The sequence below is a fragment of the Microtus oregoni genome, unplaced genomic scaffold (assembly GCF_018167655.1).
Source record: "Microtus oregoni isolate MIOR12 unplaced genomic scaffold, Mior012 000004F_ref0000308, whole genome shotgun sequence".
In the NCBI taxonomy this organism is placed as follows: domain Eukaryota; kingdom Metazoa; phylum Chordata; class Mammalia; order Rodentia; family Cricetidae; genus Microtus; species Microtus oregoni.
The window spans coordinates 45,305,164-45,327,405 of NW_024543063.1; the positions used below are offsets into that span (position 1 = coordinate 45,305,164).

The window sequence follows — 22,242 nt, forward strand, 5'->3', positions numbered from 1 at the left end:
CTCGTCCAGGAATGGGAGCCAGAAAGGGGGTCCTAACAAGCTGACACAAGGCTTTGCTTGTGACTTGGACAAGTCTTTCCTCTTGCTGGCCTGTTTTCCTCTTGGTCCCATGGCTCTCTGGAGGGGATGGGGCATGGAAGAATCTCCCAGTTTCTCACACTGCATGCACTACATGTTTCTGTCATGGGCTGGCAGCTCTCCAGAGGGAGTCCCACAGATAAGGGATCTCTCCAAGTAATGGGGCCACAGCCTTGGGAGTCCTGGTCAAAGGGGTGCAAGAAACAGCCAGCTGTGCGAAGCTCCTTTGGCCCATGTCCCTTCTCCTCTGGTCAACTGTGTTTCCTGGATCTCCTCATGCTGTCACAACTGCCTGGAGGAGGAGGGGATAGCTGTCCTATTTGTTTCTGTGCCTCTGGTGTCCATTGCAGGCAGAGGACACACATGCGCACTCATGTCTATGTCCAGAGATAACAACTTGGGGACAGTAGTGTGACCCGGAAATAACATCTGAGCTTGGTTCTCACCCAGGCCCCTCTAGGCAATGCTTTTCTGTGCTCTCCGTGGGGAGCCCCCACTCTACTCTTCCAGAGCTCACCTTATAGCATTAGGATCTGCATGGTCTCTAGAGGACAAAAGAAGCTGGCTGTCAGACTCTGAACACACCTTCAGCTTTCCTCTGCCCTATCTGCCACATAACTTTTGCCACAAGGGACTTGTGGGTTCTTTATCTGCAAGGGACTTTCCTGAGTGATCATAGGTGCCGGGAGTAGATTTTCCATGTACACTGGCCAGGGTGGGTATGTCAATCCTGTCATAGCCCCTTTATAACTTCAGGATTCCTGATGGGAGACCTGTCTTATTCCAGGTCATGTAGGGTGGGTTTCTTGCAGAGATAGCATACACCATTTATCCCAGCTTCCCACCAGCAAGCCCTCCGCAGCCCCCAATGCCTGCAGCTAGGTTTGCTGTCCCAGCTCACACTTGGGCATTGTGGGTCCCAGTGGCCCTTCTTCATCTTCCCTGGGCACACATCATAGCTTCACATGCCTCCCCCAACCCTGTAACCCCAATCATCCCCAATGTCCCGTGCCAGCTACCTTGTCCCAGTCCACCACTTTGAACTGTGGCTCCATAGCAGTGTCTGTCTTCTGAGTCCCTGCAGTGGCTACAGCACCATTCTCCATGGGATCCTGGAAAGAGAGACACAAAATTACTTACAGGGTGAGGGGGAGAGAATGGAGCCCCAACTGTCCCTAGCAGGAGAGCTAGGAATGGGGAAACCCCACGGGTGGAACTGGGGTGGGTGGCATCCAAGGACAGCAAGTACTTCTGTGACTAGAGACACTGGTGTGGGTGTCATTATTCTTTTACTTCTCCCTCTCAAAACAAAAAATGAAAGATGCAGAAAGATCTGGAAGAGTAAGCAAAACGTAAGGAAGTGAGAGTGGCTAGGGGTAGCTGCCAGGCCCAGCAAGTGTCAGGCAAACCAAGTCACAGAGTGGCCTCCGGGACACAGCTGGTGACGGCCCTCCTCTCCTTTCTCCCTGCTTGGTTACTCACCAGACTGTGTGGGTCACAGGCTGGTCCACGTGACTGCACGAAAGACAGGCAGCTGGAAGCCGGGGAGACTGGTCCTCCAGCAATCGCAGTCACGTGTGGGACAGAGCGAGCTGAGGTGTGCCCAAGTGGGCTCAAGGTTAATTTAAACTAGCAAAGAGGTAAAGCCAGAAGGAGATGGAATGTGCTGGAAAAATCACACAGCTTTGGCTAGCTTTGACGTCACATGGGATTGGGGCCAGAGAGAGCAGGCTTACACAGAAGTAAAACTCAGGTTTCCCTCTAGGAAGGGCAGGGATGGACCTTGCCCGAGGGAGCTTCCCAAGTCTCTGTGCCCCCAAACAACCACAATCCTAGTGACCCTGGGAAGCCAGATGTTAGCAAGAGGTTTAGGAGGTTTGAGCAACCAGCTGGGATTTTTTCCCTTTTCCTCAGACAGAGTATGTAGCCCAGATTATCCTTTAATTCACAATGCAGGCCAGACCCATCTCAATCTCCCCGTCTGTGCCAGCCTCCCGGGGACTGGGTATGCACCAGCATGCCCCGCAGCGCAGCACTGGGTTTACTGCTCTGCTTACATTTCTCTTTCCAAATAAGTCTAAGGGAGCTTGATGGTGATGGCGGCCATGTTGGTATTTTCTAGAGAAAACCCAGATGCATTCCAGAAGTGGGCTAATTATCAGACTAATACCTGCTTCTTTATCTATGTATATATGTATTTTTAATTGAGACATAGTCTTGCTCTGTAGCCCAGGCTGGTCTCAAACTTACTATGCTCTCATCTCAGCCTCTCATAGGCTGGGGTTACACACATATACCACTATACACAGCTTCAATACTTGGATTTTGAAAAGATAGTTTTATTTCTAATTATGTGGATAGGTGTGAGTATGTGCGTGTGAGTGGACTACCTGCAGAGGCCAAGTGAGGGCATCAGATTCCCTGGAGCTGGAGTTCCAGGTGGCTATGAGCAGTCTCATGTGGGCTCTGGGAACCAAACCCAGGGCCTCTGCAAGAGCAGTGTGCACTCTTAACCATTGGTCTCTCCAGTCCCTTAGGGGTTTTGTTTTTTCTAAGACAGGGTTTCTCTGTGTAGCCTTAGCTATCCTGGAACGCACTCCGTGATCCAGCTGGCCTTGAACTCAGAGATCTGCCTGCCTCTGTCCTCCAAGTGCTGGAATTAAAGGTTTACACCACCATCACCTGGTTGAATTTTATCTATCTATCATATCTATCATATCATATCATATCATATCTATCTATCTATCATCTATCTATTTATCTATCTATCTATCTATCTACGCATCTTATATTCTCTTGAGGAACAGAAAGAGGAATTTTACAGCACATTATAAAAAGAAACTCTTTAGATATTCTTCATAAACTGTTTTCTCCCTTCTCTGTCAGAAATTCAATTACCTTTCTTGTTCCTTTCAAGTTCCCTCGATTTTCAGGTTGTTTTGTTTGTTTGTTTGCTTTTCCCTTCAGGGGCCTGGAACTTACTTGGTAGCCCAGGCTGACCTAAAACTGGTGGTGCTTCTCCTAAGCACTGGGATTACAGACGTGAGCTATCGTGCACGACCTTAGAGGGCTGTTTTAATCTCAAAATACTTCCGTGGGCTTTAGCCACTGTGCTATCAAGGTGGTTGTTTTCTTCTGGTTGCTCCATGTCATGGCTACTCTTATTGTCAACTCGACTACATCTGGAATGAACTAAAACGCAAATGCATGAGCACACCTGTGAGGGATTTTGTTCTTAATTAAATCATTTGTAGTGAGAAGTTCCATTTCTAATCTGGATATTTGAGGTGGGAAGATACCCCTTTAATTCAGATCTTTTGAGGTGGGAAGAGACACCTTTAATCTGGACTACACCTTTTGTGGGTAGTCTGCATAAATCATGGAAGAATGGAGCACCCCCCCACACACCTGCTTGCTCTCCCTCTTGCTAGCAAGTCTATTCCTTCCCTGGCATTAGAGCCTGCTTCTCTGGGACTCTGGCATCCACTGAAGACCAGCTGAGACATCTAGCCTCTTGGGCTAAAAAAACTACTGGATGCTTGGACTTTCCACTCATAAGCAGCCATTGTTAAATTACCTGGATCACAGCCTGTAAAACATTCTAAAAAATCCCATATATATATATATATGTGTGTGTGTGTGTGTGTGTGTGTGTGTGTACATATATATGTGTGCATGTGATTTATTATATATTATGTGAAATATATATATATATGAAAGGAGACTGGGGTTATCATGGAAGGTGTTATAGAGGGGAAGTCACGGTTTCAGAAGAAGATCTGTGCAGGACAATGCTTGTACTCTCTTCAGGAGAGCGAAGGTGTGAGTGAGACCCTGTGTGAGGGAAGACCCAGAAGGAAATATATATATATGAAAGAGGGAGATTCATTCTATAAGTTTTGTTCCTCTGGAGATTCCTGACTAATACATCCCAAGTCCTTTCTCAGCATATTCTACCCCTTCTCTGGACTGCAGTCCTGCCCACTGAAATGCCATCTCTGTAACTTAACAAGACCAAAGGATGGTCTTAGCTGGGAAGGGGTTTTCACACCTATTACCATTTAATGTTTTTGCCTATGCTTACACTCTTCAGACACTGAGAGCATCATATACAGAACCGATTGAGGCACCCACCCGACATGACTACCAACAGAAGGAAAGCACCAAGTATTCCCCTGACTCATGTTTCCAGTCTTCGGCACGCATCCTAGTATGCTTGGCTGGCTGCCTCCAGGTCCTGGCAATCACCCCTGGCTCCTCCCCTCTGGGGCTACACAATTCCTTCTTTCACCTGATAGGTCCAAAAACATCTGAAGAGGGTCAATGTTTCCACCTCATGCCATCTGTTTTTCCCCAGTCTGTCCTGGGACACAACAGAATCTCTTAGCATCTCTTTGAGTCCATGTTTCTCTCCCAAGGAACGTATGGCAGGCTACATGTAGGACCAAACAGAACTCGTACCTCCTTCTCACAGACCATGGGAACTGAGACAACATCACGCCTTTTGGCCACCGCTCTACCAGCTCATTCCTTCAGTTTACTGAACCCTGAAGCTTTCTTAGTGACTGCTGTTGGCCTGGGGTCGGAGAGTGTGTATGGTAAGGCTAATCTTCATTGTCAGCTTTTCTGGGTTTAGTCTTACATGGGAACATCTCTGGGGTTGTCTATGAGAATGTTTCCAGAAAAGTTTAGCAGTCAGGGTGCCTGACTTTCTGACATTGCAACACGGTCTTGTCATCTGAAACTATGTTGGGCTAAATATCTTGGGACACATATGGACCACTGACTATAGGTAGGACACCCCTGGGCTCAGCTAAAGGGGGGAAACTCACTGGGAATATGGGTAGTACCATCCTATGTGCTAGGGTGCAAGACTGGGTAAAAAGGAGAGAGTGGAGCAGTCTTAGCTTCCTGATGGCAGACACCAGGTGACCAGCCTCTAACTGCCACCCAGGCCTTCCCTGCCGTGACTAACTCTATCTCCTTAAACTTTTAGCCAAAATAACCTCTTCCTCTTTTGAGTTGCTTTTTGTTGGATATTTTATCACAGCAGAGAGAAAACTAACCAATACCAAGGTGACCTGAACCGGCAGCGCTGATCACTGGAGCAACACAAGAGCTGTGTGGCGAGGACGGGGACGTGCAGAGACAAGAGAGGAAGCGGAGGCAGCAGAAAACATGAGATGTGAGGAATGAGAAAATGGGGAGAGTGTGCAGGGACAGGGACTCTTGGCTCCCTCCCAGCCTCCCCTTCGGGAGCGAGAGGTTTGTAAGCATCCCCGTGGCCCCCTCTTTCCTTCTGGGTCTTCCCTCACACCTTCGCTCTCCTGAAGAGAGTGCAAGCACTGTCCTGCACAGATCTTCTTCTATAGCCATGACTTCCCCTCTATAACACCTTCCATGATAACCTCAGTCTCCTTTTCTGTTGTGCCCTTGCAGTGACTCCATTCTCCCGCAAATCAAAAGGATGACTTCCCATTTTCTAACATCCCTGACATTTCCCTTCTCAAATGTCACCCTGTCTAGGAGACAACGGGTTAATATCTCAAGAATGTTTATTGTATGTTTGGCCCTTTAACCTCCCTAGCAATAACATTGCATGAAGTAGGTGCAATGACATTCCTATAGCCTTCTACCTAGTGAGGAGCACTAGTCCTAGTAATGGGACTCCAGCACATTCTCTTTCCCATCATGCTCTTCTTCCCTTTTCATCTGAGTCAGAGATGATGTCTTCAATGTCCTCCTTTGGCATCATTTCTTGCCTCTGTTTTCAAATATTTGGGTGATTATCATTTGTTCAGGGGCTTATATCAGGGACCTTTGGATTGCTGCCTACTGTTTCTCTAACTGGACTCTTGCAGAAACCGAATGTTATACCCACATGCCCTCAGCAGGCTCATACTTCACAGAACAGCCAATGATTCTTGAGACTTCCTGCCAAACAATGCTGGAGGTGGGGCAGGGGGACGACATCAAGGCTTATGTTCTTGGAGATGTTAAACAAATGCAGTGCCTTAACCCTGTTTTGCAGTGAGGAATATGGTTCTTTGAGAAAGTGGTGTCCCCAAGACAGGGAACACATCATCCTGGAGTGCTACTCCAGGCTGGCGAGGGCAGGCAGTGGCCACATACAAGGGTGATTACAAGGGTAAAAACTCACGTGGACATACACTGTCTGAGCAGAGCGAAGGCTCATATGAAATACCAGTATTTTTTCCACAAATAAAAGCATTTTTAAAGATGACTATCAGCCACACATCCCAAACAAGAGGAGATCCAATACCAAATATATAGGAAATGCAGGTATACAGCACAAAGGGCAGTTCTTCTAAAGAAGAGCAGGGACAACTTTATCTCAACTCTGGGAACAAGAGGTTCAGCGCACAGAAGTTCCAGAGTAAAATCTCACTTCACGAGCATCCATTTTTCACACTTGTTCTCCTGCTTCAAATGGGTTGATGTGGGTGGGCTCCAGACAGCAGCTATAAGAGGAAACAGACCAGGTGTTCACTTCGAACCAATCCTAAGGCTCCACTTGGAAAATGATTGGAAGTCCAGTTGGACAGAGATGGCTACAAATGGAAACAAAACTGTTAAGGCTTTTCTGTTCAGTTCAGAAACTTCTGTTTTAAATGAGAGAAGCCAAGGGACAGCTGCCCTGGGGACCTGCTCCTCCTAAGAGCCAGGAGACAGAGTCCGTTGTCACAGGAAAGAGTGACTCACCAGCTCCCATCCCAGTATTGAGTAGCCAGTGGTTCTTTCCGGAGAGTTCTTTTGAGTCATAGACCACACCCAGAGTGAGGGCTGACAATGGGAGCCTGAAGGAGAAGAGGGACAAAGGGGAAGGGATAGGTGTGACCTCTTCCATTGCCCCAGCCCAGTCGGACCTCAAGGAGGCATGAGGACCATCAGGCAGCATTACCACAAGTGTCATCCTTTCAACAACTCCTGGAGTGACCTCATGAACAAAGCCCTTCCTGGGCGGCATCATGGGTCAACACTCTTCTCCGGCAGAAGCCCGAGTCAGTATCACAAGACTTAACAGGCATCCAACATGGAAAGAGACTCCAAAGAGAGCTAGGGTCAGCCACACATTGGCATCACCAGCCACAGGAACATTCTGGATTAGACACATTCCCCCCTAGCCATGTCTTCCTTTAGTAATTCTCTCAAGACTAGCTGTGAGGTCCCAGAAGGTCTAGAGAACCTTCTCTACATGTGGACAGAAGATCCTCTGGATGAGGTTCCCCTGGTCCCATCCCCAGGTACTTCAGGAACTGAGACCTGGCAGCGGTAGCCCGTCACACAGACAACACATGTACCTCTTGTTTTCCAGGCCAGTGTTTATTCTGTCGTCAGGCTGGGCTCACCTTTGCATTCCACAAGCAAACACCGACCATGAATCAGAAGTGTGCAAAGGTCACCCCAGGGAAGTAGGGTACAGCCCTAACTTTAAAAGTCTTTAACTTTTTTTGTGGGGGGGAAACTTCCACAATGCATTTAAAAGACTTTCTTGATCCTGGAAGGATGCCAAAGGGACCTTTATAAACCAGTAAAGAATCCCAAACAAAGAAAACTGTTCTGGTTGATTACTTTAGGTTGGACAAGTTTCAGTATTTGGAATGTGAGGAATTTTGTAGTCAGATGTATACCGGCGTTCACAAGAAGGGTTAACACATGCACTCATGAGTGCGATGACAGACCATGTCCTTTCTGTCTAGTGACAGCTTTCTTCTTTAGGGGGAGAGGACCCTGAAACGGGATCTTGCTCTGAAGTCCACGCTGGACTTGAACTCATCATCTTCCTGCCTCAGCTTCCTGGCTGCTGAGATCACAGGCATTGCCATCACGTCTGGCAAGTGACCACTTTCTTATGATCCACTCGTGGGATATGAGACAGTCCTGTGTGTTTGGGTCCTGCCCAAATTCTCTGCTGTGGGAAGACATGCAGGTGCTCAGGGCTGGAAGCAGCTCACTTCCTTTCTATCTTACTCACCTGCTGATTGCCTCTTGAGCTAGAATAGGGACCTCAAGTGGGGCCCCTGAGACACACGCCCCAGGAGGGCACGCAAATACTTGCTGAACAGAGAAGACAGTCATGTATTAGCAGATCAATGGCTGTCTAGGTGAGAAGATATAAGGAAGGTTTATATGTGGGAAGGGTGGCAGGAGAAGACAGCTCCAGGGACTTCCACAGGCTGATTTTCCTTGGAAAGAGAAAGACAGCTACAAGGAGTCACCAATGCAGCCTGCCAAGGACCTGGCAGAGGCTGGCACCGTTCCTTCCCAGCTAAGAGTCACTGTGGGGAGTGAGGCAGACATTTTGACTTCCTGAAATCCTTCCTGCCGTAGTCTGTGGCCAAGTGGAAGGGAAGCCTGAAGACAGCAGCTCCTGCCATAGCTTCCCTCAGCTCAGTGCCACTCACTGGCTGGTCGCGAGGTGTCACTTGCTCTTGTGGCCACAGTCCTGTTTATGGCTCTGGGTTTTCCTCCCCAGCCAGCTTCCTCACAGCAAGTTCAGCCCCATTAGACACAAATACACAAATGGCAGGTGTTCACTGGCAGCCCCTGAAGGTCCCGGGCACCCTGACTCCTACCTTCAGAGCCTAAGTAGGTGACAGTGTCAAGTACAGCAGGGTGTGGCTCATGACTCCATAGACAGTTTCTATGCAGGAATGGTCTAGTCTTTACTTCCACAAGTGGAGACACACTTGCACAAATTTCCCCTCAAACCAGAGCCACCAAGAAACAACAACTCAGGGTATGAGTTACTTTTCTCAGAGCTTTGTTAAGACACCAGACAGAAGGATGGGGCTACTTTGGCTCCTGGCATGAGGATACTTGCGGTGGGGAAGGCTTGGTGGCAGAAGCATGAGGCAGCTGGCCATACCGGATACATAGGAAACAAAGGTGAGTCTGGTACTCAGCTCACTTCCTCCTTTATATTCAGGGACACCAACATTCAGGGCAGGTCTCCTCTGAGTAGTTAAATCTTTCTGGAAATACCTTCCCCTGGAAGTAAGTGTGTTTTCTTGGTGGGTCTAGATCCCTTCCAGCTGATAAGGCATGAGATACCTTTTGCTACAAGCATTGGCACAGAGGAGGAGGCAGACATTAAAGGTAGTACTACTCAATGCTCAGGTCACATGATCTTGAGCTGGGGAGAATGATGGGAATGAGGACAGTACAGAGAAACAGAGGGCCGTGTCCTGTGGTGAGGGGGCAGCTCTGAAGGAGGAGGTTCAGGTCATGGGAGATGGGTCCTGTTTCATCACACTGTGATTTCTAAGAAAATCCAGAAAATTGGGTTTTTATATGAAATTTCTAGACATTTTTTTTCTCTCCCCCACTTCTTATGTATGCTTGGAAATGCTCTACTGGGTTCTAGCTCCAGGCCTGGACTTGCGTTTTCAACAGATTTTATGGTTGAAACTGACATGCATGAATATACACACAGCCCTTGGTGTGAACGCTGGAAATCTCCTGGTGAGCTGCTAAATGTGGGTGTCCTATTCACTGAGGAGAAGGGGCAGAGGAGCCAATGGGAAGGAGGGGAAGGGGTAGCCAAGAACAAGGATTTTATTCTTCCCCAAATTCCCAGAATGAGGAATCTAGATGGAGAGGCTGGGCTGCACCCACGGGAAACAGGCCTGTAGGGAGCCCTGTACCCAGCCCCTGGGTGTGTTGGGTGATAAGCTGCTACTTGAAGAACCAGGGTCTAAGGTACATGAAGGGAGACCTTGGACCTCCTCCTCCCTCCAGTGCAGAATGACAAAGATCAACTTCAAGAGAAGCCAGGGACTTGATGTGGCAGTAGATGCTCATTTTTACTAGTGTTCCTTCCCTTGTCTCTGGGAAGGAGCCACAGGCCATATCACCTGCAGGGTCTCACTTCCCCACTCATAACCCTCCTAAGCCTCAGCACTTCAGAATTGGATCGTATTTGTAAATACATAATTAAAAAGGAAATAAGGGGGGTTTAGAGTATGTTCCGATGTAACTGATATTCTTATACAACGGGGAAGTTTCAAAGCAAAGGGTGCTACAGGGGAGAATGTTATGTGAAGATGAAGGCACAGTCAAGGAAGATGAGTCAGGAAGCCAAGGAAAAGCATTCTGACAGAGATACCAGAAGCTGTGGTGATGCCTAGGATGCGACGGTTCACAGCCCTCAGAAGGAACCCAGATGCTGTAGGAAGCTTTCATTGCTAACTTGACACAGTCTAGAGCCAGCAGAGAAGAAAGCCTGGACTGAGGAGCAGCCTAAACCACAATGGCCTGTGGGCATGTCTACATGGGACTGTCATGTTGATTAGTGGAGGAGGGTCCAGCCCACAGTGGGCAGTATCATTCCCTGGGTAGGCAGTCCTGGGAATGTATGAAAAAGCTAAGTAAACATGAACAAACAAGCCAGCAAGCAGCATTTCTCCACGCATTCCTCCTTGAGTTCCCATCCTGACTTCCCTCAGTGATGGACTGTGATCTGTAAGATGAAATAAAACCCTTTCTCCTCTAAGATGCCTTGGGTTGGAGTATTTAATCACAATAATGGAGATGAAAATAGAGTCCTATGGCACCTTGGCAGTGGCCATCTGGTCTCCAGAACTCTGAGATTATACATTCCTGTTGTCTAAACACTTACGCTATAATAATTTGTCATGGAATCTAGTAGAAAGTCACTCAAGTCTTACTGAGAGTTGCCGGGGATCCAGACAAGGCCACAGGGGAAGAGGGAACTCCCTAGGAGATAAAGGCACACTGAAGGAGACATCAAAGGTGATATGGAGTCAGGGTCTACACCTCACCCTACGCTAAGACGTTGGAAAGGCGTCTGCTGGTCTACACAGTCCTCCCTGGCCCACAGTGGTAACCCATGCTTAGCTCTTAAAAGGGACATTCGACTGTCTCCCTTCCTGGCTCAGCAGGAGCCTGTTCCCCCTTCTTTAAGGCTTGAGAACTCACTCCCCAGCTTTCTCCACTTAGAAGTGTTGTGCATCAGAGACAGGCGATGCTTGGGGATGGTGGGTGGGGGGTGGATCAAAAACTGCTGCTCCCTTTAGCACAAACCTTGCTCTTTGTACCTCCCATCTCCTCCCCCACTACATAGCTCCTGGGACAGCTAGAACATCTCCACGGAGAGCTAGCATCTCAGTGGTATCAACATACTTCTCCCTGAGGGACGACAGGAGGTTGCACAGATGGGGAAACTGAGGACCAGGAGGACCAGGTAACCCATGCAAGATCTCTCAGATGATCAGTCTCTGGGAAGAGTCTGCTCTGGGAGGGCTGCCCTGAAGGTCTCCAAACCCCTAGCCAAGGTCCCTGTCTCTGCCCCCAGCACTCCTCCTGTCTTCCCTAGAGAGGGTGAGCTCGGAGGGTGCACGGGGAGAGAACAGTAAAGAACAACAGAAAGCCTGCGTGCTGCAGCACAAACAAACAAGTCCACCATACAGGCCATCTGAAAGGAGGCAGTGTATGGCAGGCGGGGGCTGCAGAGGGAGGGGGGACCCGCATAAAGGAATGTTGTTTGAGAAAGCTGGGGCTGGGCACCAAGGGATGGACAGATGTCCTTTTATCCCTCGGCCTGGGTTGTGCTTGAAAACCCTTTCTGTGAAATGAGACTGGTGGCCCTGGCCCTGTGTCCAGCTGCCTCCACCCACTGCAGGCACAGAGGAGGTGGTGGCTCCACACACCTGGTAGCACACTGCCCAAGGCTGGGTGCAAGGGGCAGGCTCCAGAGAGAAAGATGACGGTGCCAGGACCTTCTTTGCTAGGAAGGCTTTGTGTTGACAAGCCCACCCTCGGAGGGCTCTCCAGGCCTCCTGGGAGCTGACTGTTAAGAGAACTGGAAACTTTAATAGTAACGAAGGTGGCAAGGCCTACTAGCTTCTACTTCTAAGAAGCTGCTCTCTGTCTCCCTGTGTCCAAATCAGAAGTCAGGGTCTTCAGGCTCATCTCTGGCTAATCTTTTGTGATTACTGACAAGCCACTGAACCCTCAAAGGAGGGCCATGATTACCCTCTCATAGTCACGGCAGGGTTAGGGCCAGGTCACTATCCCAGGGTTCTTGGTAAGAAGTAAAGCAGAAAGAATTGGCAGGAAGCTTGTGCTGTGGTCTGACCACCTGCTTCTGATTGAGACATATGGAAGGGACAGAGTGACAGCCTGGCACTAGGCCCTTGACTTCAGTTTGCCATGAAATGAGGTCCCTTTGCTGCCATCACCTGCAGCCTTGTCCTCAGAAGCAGAAGGCAACTTATATAGGAAATCCAGGACACCAGAGAAGGGACCAGTGGCTTGATAATACTAAATCATCACTTGAAACTCACCAGATGGGTGGGCCACTGGCAGGTTGCCCATCAGCCATGGATGGCACCACACACGAATGCATATGGACAGCATTAGTTTGACTCAGTGGTTTATTGGTGGTGAAGGACAACAGGACTTCATGAGGTTGGGAGCAGGCTGTGTGTGGGGAGGTGGGGGAAGGAAGTTGGAGCAGGGAGTTGGGGGTAGATATGATAAAATATATCGTGTACATGTATGAAACGCTCAAAGAATAAATAAAAGCATTATATATGAAAAATATTACCAGAACACCCATACTAGATCTTGACAGCTCCCGTGAACTATTTTGGGGACAGGAGTTTTGAGTTAGGACTAACTTTGTAGCTTGAGCTAGCCTGAACTCACAGTCATCATCCTACCCAAGCCTAGGTGCTTGGATTACAGGGGATGGACCACTAGGCTCCATCGTGCTATTCATTCAGTTCTCTTCCATATCTCACCACGGGCTCTTTGCGTCCACGTGGGTCCTCCCTAACCTCCAACTTCTAATTAGAGAAAGTCTTCCGTAGTCAAGCAGACGGTGCATTTGCCCAAGGGATGTCTTACTTAGGAGCTTGGAGGGATCTGTGGGGGTAGATCTCCCCCCTGGAGTCACAACCTGGGCTTGGTGAGGTTGGACAGGAGAGCTGCCTGAGGTGTCTGGCTCCTCCTTAGCAAGATTCCTCCTCTGCTGCTGGAGTCGGATGGAAAGGACCAGAGTCTGGGTTCAGATGAGAACACCAGCAGCTTCAGGGTGTCAGCGCCTTGAAATGTTCTTTTGCAGAACTGGTAAGGGATCACCCAGACTATGTTCTCTCGAGTCTTTACCTCACGGATAACCAGGGATCTTTATGGGATGTGCTACCACCAGGAAAATACTAGGAAGCCATCTAAAACCTATATCACCTTATTGACCCAACACACATCTAAAACACACTTCAGAGCCGTTACATGACATCCTGAGCTGGAGGGACTGTCCTCTCAATACTGCATTGGACTATTTCTAACTTATTGATAAGTTTTAGCTACTGTGTGTGCACACATACATGTGCAGGTGTGCACGCCATGGCACATGTGTGGTAGTCAGAGTTGGTTCTCTCTCCCACGTGGGACCCAGGGATTAAATTCAGATTAGACTTGATGACAACTGCCATTTTGTTTTTTGAGGCAGGGGCTCATGTAGCATAAACTGGCCTTGAACTTGCTATACAGCAGAGGATGATCTTGAACACCTGATTTTCTTGCCTCTCTTTCCTGAGTACTGGACTACAGACACATGCCAACGCCCAGTGTCTGTGTATTTACACAGTGCTGGGAAGGAAAAGCAGGGTGTGTGGTAGGTAGGCACTCCACCAACTGAGCTACAACCCAGACCTTGGTTATTTTTTCAAAAGAGACAAAAACCATTGATCTATAAATGACCTCAAATACGACCACCCCAGAGGCAATATTCCTACACTTCTCTTTCATAGTCTAATTATTTAAGGCAATATTTGTTCTGCCATTGTTTGCACCTGTAATTTCACTGTAAGAACCAATAATAATAGTCTCTGAAATTTTTTTAAAAAAACAACAACGATAAACCAACCTCCTAACCAACAGCAAATTATGTGCCTTACGCCTTAATACTTCGCCTTACTCCCCCAGCCTAGCTTCTAGTCCCTTTCTTAAAAGGAAGAATATTTTTGCTTACAGGGATTGGAGTACCTGTCTTAGGTACCATGTTTGGTTCTGAAACACAGGCTTTCCTGTGTCCTATAGGCCTATGTCCCCTTTACTCACATTTAACCTGACCACTTCCAGGCCTACTCACTGCACGCTGCTGAAATTAGGGAAGGTGCACAGGGGACCCTTTAACTGGCAATGGGAGACGGTCTGGCGAGCTTGCCCTTGGAACTTTATATGGTTAAACAGCACATTTTGTACTTGGTGGTAACACAGGGTTTTAACTCAGAGGGATGAATCCCTTGAACAACCCGGAGGAGAATGTTGTCCTCCTGAGTGGTCTGTGTGGTACGGCCACGGTGAACACATACTGCAACATATCAGGCAGGTTTTTGTGAATGAAGCCCAGACACCAGTCAAGAACACACTCTCATCCCAGAGAGGCCGCAGTTCTAGACCAACGCTGCCCAACAGGACTTTCTTCACTGATGAAAATATCCTATATCTGAGCTGTCTAATGTATCACAGGAAGCCAGGTATGGTGGCACATGCCATTAATCCCAGCACTCGGGAGGCAGAGGCAGGTGGATCTCTGGGAGTTAAGAGGTCAGCCTGGTCTACTGAGTGGGTCCCCAACTAGCCAGGGCTACATAGTGAGATCATGTCTGAAGATCAAAACCAAACCAAAACAAAGCAGACCCTGAGAGGAGTTACCTTTTTAAAACTTTATTCTAAATAGTGTCTTAGGGTTTTTATTGCTGTGACAAGACACCATGACCAAAACAACCTGAGGAGGAAAGGGCTTATTTCAGCTTAGAAATAAACACGTCACAGTCCTTCACTGAGGAAGGGCAGGGCAGACACTCGAGCAGGGCAGGCACCTGGAGGCAGGGCTGAAGCAGAGGCCATGGAGGGGTGCTGCTTGCTGGCTTGCTCCCCATGACTGGCTCAGCCTGCTTTCCTATCATCCCAGGAGCACTCCAGGGTGGCACTGCCCACAGCGAGCTGGCCCTCCCACATCAATCACTAATTAAAAAAATTCCCTACAGACTTGCTTACAGGTAATCTTTAGGAGGCACTTTCTCAACTGAGATTCCCTCTTCCCAAATGACTCCAGCTTGTGTCAAGCTGACAGAAACTAGCCAGCAGAAATAGCCATGTATGGTTAGTGTAGCCATGCGGACAGCAAGCTACAGTCTCATGTGTTCAATTGCTATTTGAAAAGTTTCCTTGGTAGCTTAAACGCAGTATGGCCCCAGTGAACACTAACCACCCCACCCAAGCCCAGTATTCTCTCTATCGATCAACCTGCCTACTTGCTCAGATCAAAACCATTGGCACCACCCAAAACTTCATTTTCCAATTTCAATCTTTAAGCCACAAGTTAGCTGTAATGATTCTGTGACCAGGACGATCCCAGATTCTGCATTCTCATAGCTAGGCCAATCCAGACCTGGGTAATAGTAATGGCCTCTAACTCTCAAACTCCCTTCAGTCTACCACATGGTAGATCAAACTATTTATCTCACGAAGTTCACTTCCTCAGCCTTCTGCTTAAAGCCTCCCAGAAGCTGCCTACTAGTCTTAGAAATAAAATCTCAATCTCCGACAGCGACGTACAAGTCTCAGCAAGATAGAACCCCTGGTCATGTCTCACTTCCCTCCCTCCACACTTGCCCTTATTCATAACAGTCCCTCTTCTGTTCACACCTCAGGCCCTTTGCCCTTCCTGTTCCCTTCTTCTGAAATGACATTTATACCGTTCTTCTGGCAGCTCCTTCTCAGCTACCAAACATCAATTCTCTAGGGATGCTTTTTTTTCTTTTTACTGAGTACCTTTATCTGTGGGGCTGCTACTCTGTCGCACCGCTGGTTATTATTCTGTTGTGTACACAGAATATTTTTATTTTGTTACAGTACTTATCACCACCTGTTTATTGCTGTATCTGTCCCTGCCCACTGCCAGGTAAGTCCCACAGGGACAGAACCAATGGGTCATTTTATCTTGCACAACAAGCAAACAGAATGAACAGAATGTTTGTGGTTGTAAAGGGAAAAAAATGACAGAGAAGGGAAAGTGACCCTGAGAGTCCCTGGGATCACCTGAAGCCTTAATCATCCCTGCCTGTGGAGTCTGTCCGTCACTGACTAAGGCAGGTGTCTGAGGTCCGAGTACAGACAGGGCGAGATGAGCAGGTCAGAAAACCCCACCAACCCTGGCCATGAGGAAGGGTGACTGCACAGCCAGAGTATCGTTAATTCTCTAGGGAGCAGGATTCGCGCCCCAAGAGGTCCAAGCACTCAGCAACTCTAGTTTTAAACCCCCTTCTACCTGGCAAAAACCTACCTCCTTCTTAGTAAAAGGGACTCGGAATCTTGGCTATAGTCTACCCATACATGCTGTTTCTCCAGCTCTCATTGCGGCCACACACAGTCCCATGATGGGAAGCAGAGAGCAGGGAGACCACAGCTCTGCAAAGCAAAGTGTCTTGTTCAGACCTCACAGCCATTAACGATGCAGTGTCAGGAAGGTGGCACTGTCGTTGAGCTCTGTCCCAGGGGGTACGTGTGGGGGTGCTGGGATAGTACCCGCTGAGTAACTTCCCATGCCAAGTTCCTTCTGCTGGTTCTTTAATATCCCGAGACACAACCCCAGCCAACCTCAATACTTCCCATTTCTCCAGGTCCAACCTTGCCCCACCCCTTGGCCTTCCAGAACAGTGTGTTGCAAACATGATGGTGTTCCTGAGTTACATGGCCTTCGTGCGACAAACACATGCCTCAGGTCTTGTCTCTAGAGAGTCTGACTTCTTAGGTTTGGAGAATGGAATCAAGCAATCAAAATTCTCATATTCTCTCACCCTAAGGAATTTCTGAGTTGCATGTGCTCAGGTCATATCTTTAAAGGGGAGCAGTCATGTTCCATTCCCACAAATTCATATCTACCTGAACCCTGTGGACAGGACTATTTGGAAAGTAGGTCTCTGATATATGCCAGGTAAGGTGAGGTCATAGTAGGGCAGGATGGGCCTTCACTTCAGTACAAATGGTATCTTCATTAGAAGAATGAAACTTGGAGACAAAAAGAACCACAAGAACGACCCTGCAAGGAGGGGGCCAATCATTGGTAGGTTTGTGAGACAAGATTGCCAAAGTGGTGGCCTCTCCAGAAGCCAGGAAAGGTGAAGAACAGATTTACCTTTGGGGCTTCCAGAAGGGACCAATCCTATTGACATCTTTATGTCAGATGTCACAAGGGACTGTGAGAACGTTGTTTTTAGGTACCTCGAGTGGTGCTTTGTGATATGAACATCTGGGAAAGTATTATGACATCACTGGAAGTACGTCCCTTTGTGGTGGGTAACCATGCCTGGGTTATTTTATCTCCCCACTCTTCCTTTAAGGGCACACCAATGCCCAATTTCTACAAGGCAACTACTCATTTAAGCATTTCTTCCCATATTTCCCTATGAGAAGAAATTCAAACATGCAACACCTGAAAGAATCACACCACTGACAGCCCATCTCTTCTTCTAGGTTTCATCATTCATAGTCTAGTATCTCCTTGTTTTGAGATGGGTCTAACAGAGCCCCCCCCCTCCCAAGTGCAGGGATTATAGGTGTGCATCACCATGACTCTGACTCATTTAAATTGTGTCTGGGATTGAATCCAGGGCTTTTGCTAGCTAGGCAAGCACTCCTAGCTAGCTCCATTCCCAATCCTCTATTTGCTCTTTAAAAACTTATATAGCTACACCATGAAATCTCAACATGGTGCTAAACAATACCTGAAGAATCCCAGTGAAGGCTGACATTGCAGATTAGATGGGAAAATACAAGCAACACTAAATGGACTCAGTAGGCTGTACCTTTGTGTGTGTGTGTGTGTGTGTGTGTGTGTGTGTATAAAGTCAAAGAAAGAGGCCATGAGTTTGAGAAAGAGCTGGAATGGCAAAAGAGAAGGAGAGAGGAAAAAATATTTTAAAAAATTTTATTTAAAGTTTGTGCATACCAATATCTAATTCTTGCAGTTACAAAGCTGTTTGCAATGAGGTAATAATTGCAAAATCTGTGTTAAATTCACTTAAGTTCACTTGCCTTCTTTTTTTTCTGATTGGGTATTATTTTCCTACTCCAAGTGACACAATCATCTTTGTGTGTATGTGCGTGTATACACCCGTGCGTGCTATGACGTGTGTGTGGAGGTCTGAAGGTAACTGTTAACACCGTGAGGCAAGATCCCTAGTTTCTACCACACTGCGTGCCCCGGGCTAGCTGGACCATGAGCTTCCAGACATTTTCCTGGCTCTCATCTCGATCTCAACGTAGGAATTCTGGAATTATAGCTACACTCCACCACATCTGGTGTTCCAACATGCTTCTCTGGTGCAGAATTCCCATTGTGAGGCTTGTGCGGCAAGTGTTTGTATTTGCTGAGCCATCCATCCTACTAGCTCCTGATATACAGATCTTACGGGTGAAGGCAATGCTCTAATCAAGATATAGTGTTTCTATTACACCAGGAGTCCCTTGTTTTAAAGATTTATTATTATTTATTTATTTTTAATTATGTGTGTATGTACATATGAGTGCAGGTGCCCACGAGGCCAGAGATGTCAGATCCTCTGGTAGCAGAGTTACAGGTAATTATGAGCTACCCAATGGGGGCGCTGGGTATGGAACTCAAGCCCTCTTCAAGAGCTGTATGCACACTTAACATGCAGCTGCTTCTCCCGCCCCCAAGGAGCGCATTTGATAAATAAGCTCCTCGTGGGATGAAAACAACAGGAAGAGGTGAGGAAAGAAGTGTCCAGGTTCCTTGATCGCAGGGACAAGAGGTCTGAGGTGTACAGGACTTTGCAGGAGAGACATCAGGTGCCCTGCTAGTAAATACGACAGCTTCTCGGCTCTCTCAGCCTCTAGGCATCCACATGCACACCCTGACCTGTAGGCAGAGTGTGCAGCCCCAGGCTGCCAACACAGAGCCGTGTGTGGGACCTGCTCTAATGCTGAGTTCAAGGGCAAAGCTGCTGCTACATTTTCCTTCCTCAACTCTCCCCTTTTCTGCATTCTCCAGAATTTCATGGCCATTCCAAAAATTCTTAGCCAGCCCCCACTTCTGACCTCTCCAACCTTCGTTTTTGGACCCTCCAAACCCCAGCATGAACTTGAAGACTAGGGTTCACCATATGCTGAGTTTGCATGAAGTGACTTCTTCCTTGATTTTGCTCTTTGACCACAGGGCTGAGGGCAAGCTGAGCTGCTCCAGCCTCTAGAGGTTAGATTCATTCACCTACGTTATGTCCCCAAGGCTAGGGACACCGCACAGTGTGACCCTCAGCACTTGTCCTGCACTTTGCTCTTCCTAGTGGAGCAGTCCCTTGTTTGGAATGGAAAGATAAAAAAGCTATATTGTTAAAGATGCAGTCTTACTGTCTACACTAGACTAGTCCTGAGAGCATGATCTGACTGCCTCAGCCCTCCTAGTGCTACGCTTAGGGCATGCACTGGCACACAATGATATTAATGTGTTTTGCTGTTGATGTTTATTTTTTGGAGTGCTGGGGATCAAACCCGAGGCCTTATGTAAGCAGTCTACCACCGCCCTCACTTACAGCCCTTTGATTTCCTTGGTACAAAATGGAGCTCCCAGGCAGTATTAAATATGTATGCAAATTATTGGTATGTGTTAAATGTGAGCTTCAAAGAACCAGTAGGAAAACATTAAAACAGGATGATCAATTAAAAAGCTTGATTCTTACATCCAAAAAAAAAAATTCTAGGGAGTAAAATAATTTAAAAAATTAACAAGAAAAGCATAGCTCAAAACATTTAAGCACAGATAAAAACATTAAGCACAGCTTATTAACAGGATGCTACTTTTTAAAAAATGTATGAAATCTTAAAGATGGAATTCTTGGTAAGAAGGACCAAACTGAGAAACTTTTGTTTTTGGTTATGAGCCTAGCCTTTAATGGCTGAGCCATCTTTCCAGCCCCGGATAACTGTTCTTTAAAGGAAATGTCAAGAATTCTTATGGGAAAAAAAAACACTTAAATAAAACAAACACAAATGAAAAGTAAAGGGAAACTAGTAATAGAGCTGACTGAAATTGGATAAGATCTTTTCTATCTAAGGAGAAGAGCAGAGTGGCAGGTGGGTGTCTGGGAGGGAAGCGCTTGCTCCCACGCCCGATGATCTGACTTTGTCTCCAGGGCTCACATGGTGGAAGGAGAGAACTAAGCCACACACACAGGCACACACACACACACACACACACACATACACACACTGAATAAATGAGTAGAATTTTCAAAAGAAAAAGAACATCTAGTTAATAAAAAATAAGGAGAGGGTATGAAAGGCATTTTACTGAATATATGTAGCAGGTCAGTAACAGGAAGATACTTTGAACTCATACTTTCTAAAGGAAAAAAAAGACAATGCTTTTCTTCAGCCATTAATGAAGAATTTAAAAAAGAAAACAATACACATCATTGGCAGGAACATGGGGAAATCAGCATTTTCACTGATGTTTGGACAGAGTTCTCATTGACGTACAGTTTAGGAATGCAGCGCAGTGGTAGAATCTTTAAATACAGACTCTGTATTTAAACACACACACACACACAAAGTTGTCACTGGCGGTTCAGTGGTTCAGGTCTGCAATTACAGCACTCAGGAAGCTGAGGCAGGACAACCATGATTTTGACAGCAGCCTGGGCTACATAGTGAGAACCTGTTTCACAAAGAAAACAATAAGATAGTTCTAGAAACATTAAAAAAGAAAAGAAAAAAATTGGTATAGTCATTTTAGATGTGATTGACAATATCCAATAAAATACAAAATGCACATTATTATGTTAATGCTACAAATTTATTTCCAAGTATTTGAGAATTATTGTGCAGGCATGCATATGTTTTAGAGGGAAACATCAAGAGGATCAGCTACTAAAGATGAAGTAAACAGATAAATTTTCCTTACTGCTATATAGAAAGAGGTGCAGAATATGTCACCAGGTAAAGAATGCAGCAGGGTCCTGAGCCATGTGTTTTGCATGAATCCTTTACATGAGAAACAGAGAAGACTACCCATGTGTGCATGTGCAGTGTTTCAGTGCAGCCGCAGCGAGGACTGGGGGTAAAGGGACAGTCATTTGTCTGCACATTCCTTTCAGTCATTTGAGTTGTGAGTATACCAATATGTAACTATTATGTTAATTTAAGCCAGGCAGTGGTGGCACACGCCTTTAATCCTGGTACTTGGGAGGCAGAGGCAGGCGGATCTCTGAGTTTGAGACCAACCTGGTCGACAGAGAGAGTTCTAGGATAGCCAGGGCTACACAGAGAAACTCTGTCTCCAAAAATCAAAAACTAAAACAAACCAATACAGTTGTGAAGCGATATAGACTCTGTCTGGAAGGAAAACCATAAAAGAAGAGGAGGAGGAAGAGGATGAGAAGGAGAAAACAGGTTTGGGGGCTGATGAGATGGCTTAGTTGGTAAACACACTTGCCACCAAGCCTGAAATCCTGAGTTTAATTCCCTGGATTCACATAATGGAAGGAGAGTAATAACTCTCACTGTTGCTCTCCGCATACAAATGGTGGTTAGTGCACACACACGCGTGCACACACATGCATGCGCATGCACAGATGAGTAAGTGCAGAGGCTGGAGAGATGGCTCAGTGGTTAAGATCACTGGCTGTTCAGTTCCTAGCATCCACATGGAGGGTCCCAACTGTCTGTAACAGTCGCAGGGTATCTGATGCCCTCTTCTGGCCTCTACGGGCACTAAGCAAGCACAGGGTACACAGACACAAGTACAGACAAAACACCCAAACACATAAAATAAAAATAAATTAGAAAAATAATGTGCAATTTTAATTTTTAAAAGGTACTATCTCAGCTTTGAGAACACTGAATGCTTGCAAACACGATGAACCTTTGAGAACCATCTATCTAATGAAATGTCTTTAGTGAGTTTTGATTACTATCCATTGAAACATGAAACCAGAATATCTGGGATATGGTGGACTTGATGCTCCTCCCCGGTCATTTCAGAAGGTACAATACCCACCATCTGGAACAATCCAGGGGAGCCTTCTTGAAGGCCACAGTTTTGGCACATGTAAGGCTCAAGGCCATGTAGCATATACTCCCTTTACTAAG

At 46.9% G+C, this 22,242-nt stretch overlaps 1 protein-coding gene across 1 annotated transcript in view; it reads right to left on the reverse strand.

Moving 5' to 3' along the window:
* Fa2h (fatty acid 2-hydroxylase) overlaps nucleotides 1-22,242 on the reverse strand; it is a 54,749-nt gene that overhangs the window by 20,566 nt on the left and 11,941 nt on the right. Inside the window, exon 2 of the mRNA XM_041650126.1 lies at nucleotides 1,098-1,190. Within this exon, the coding sequence (XP_041506060.1) occupies nucleotides 1,098-1,190 (93 nt within the window). The remainder of the gene's footprint in view (nucleotides 1-1,097; nucleotides 1,191-22,242) is intronic.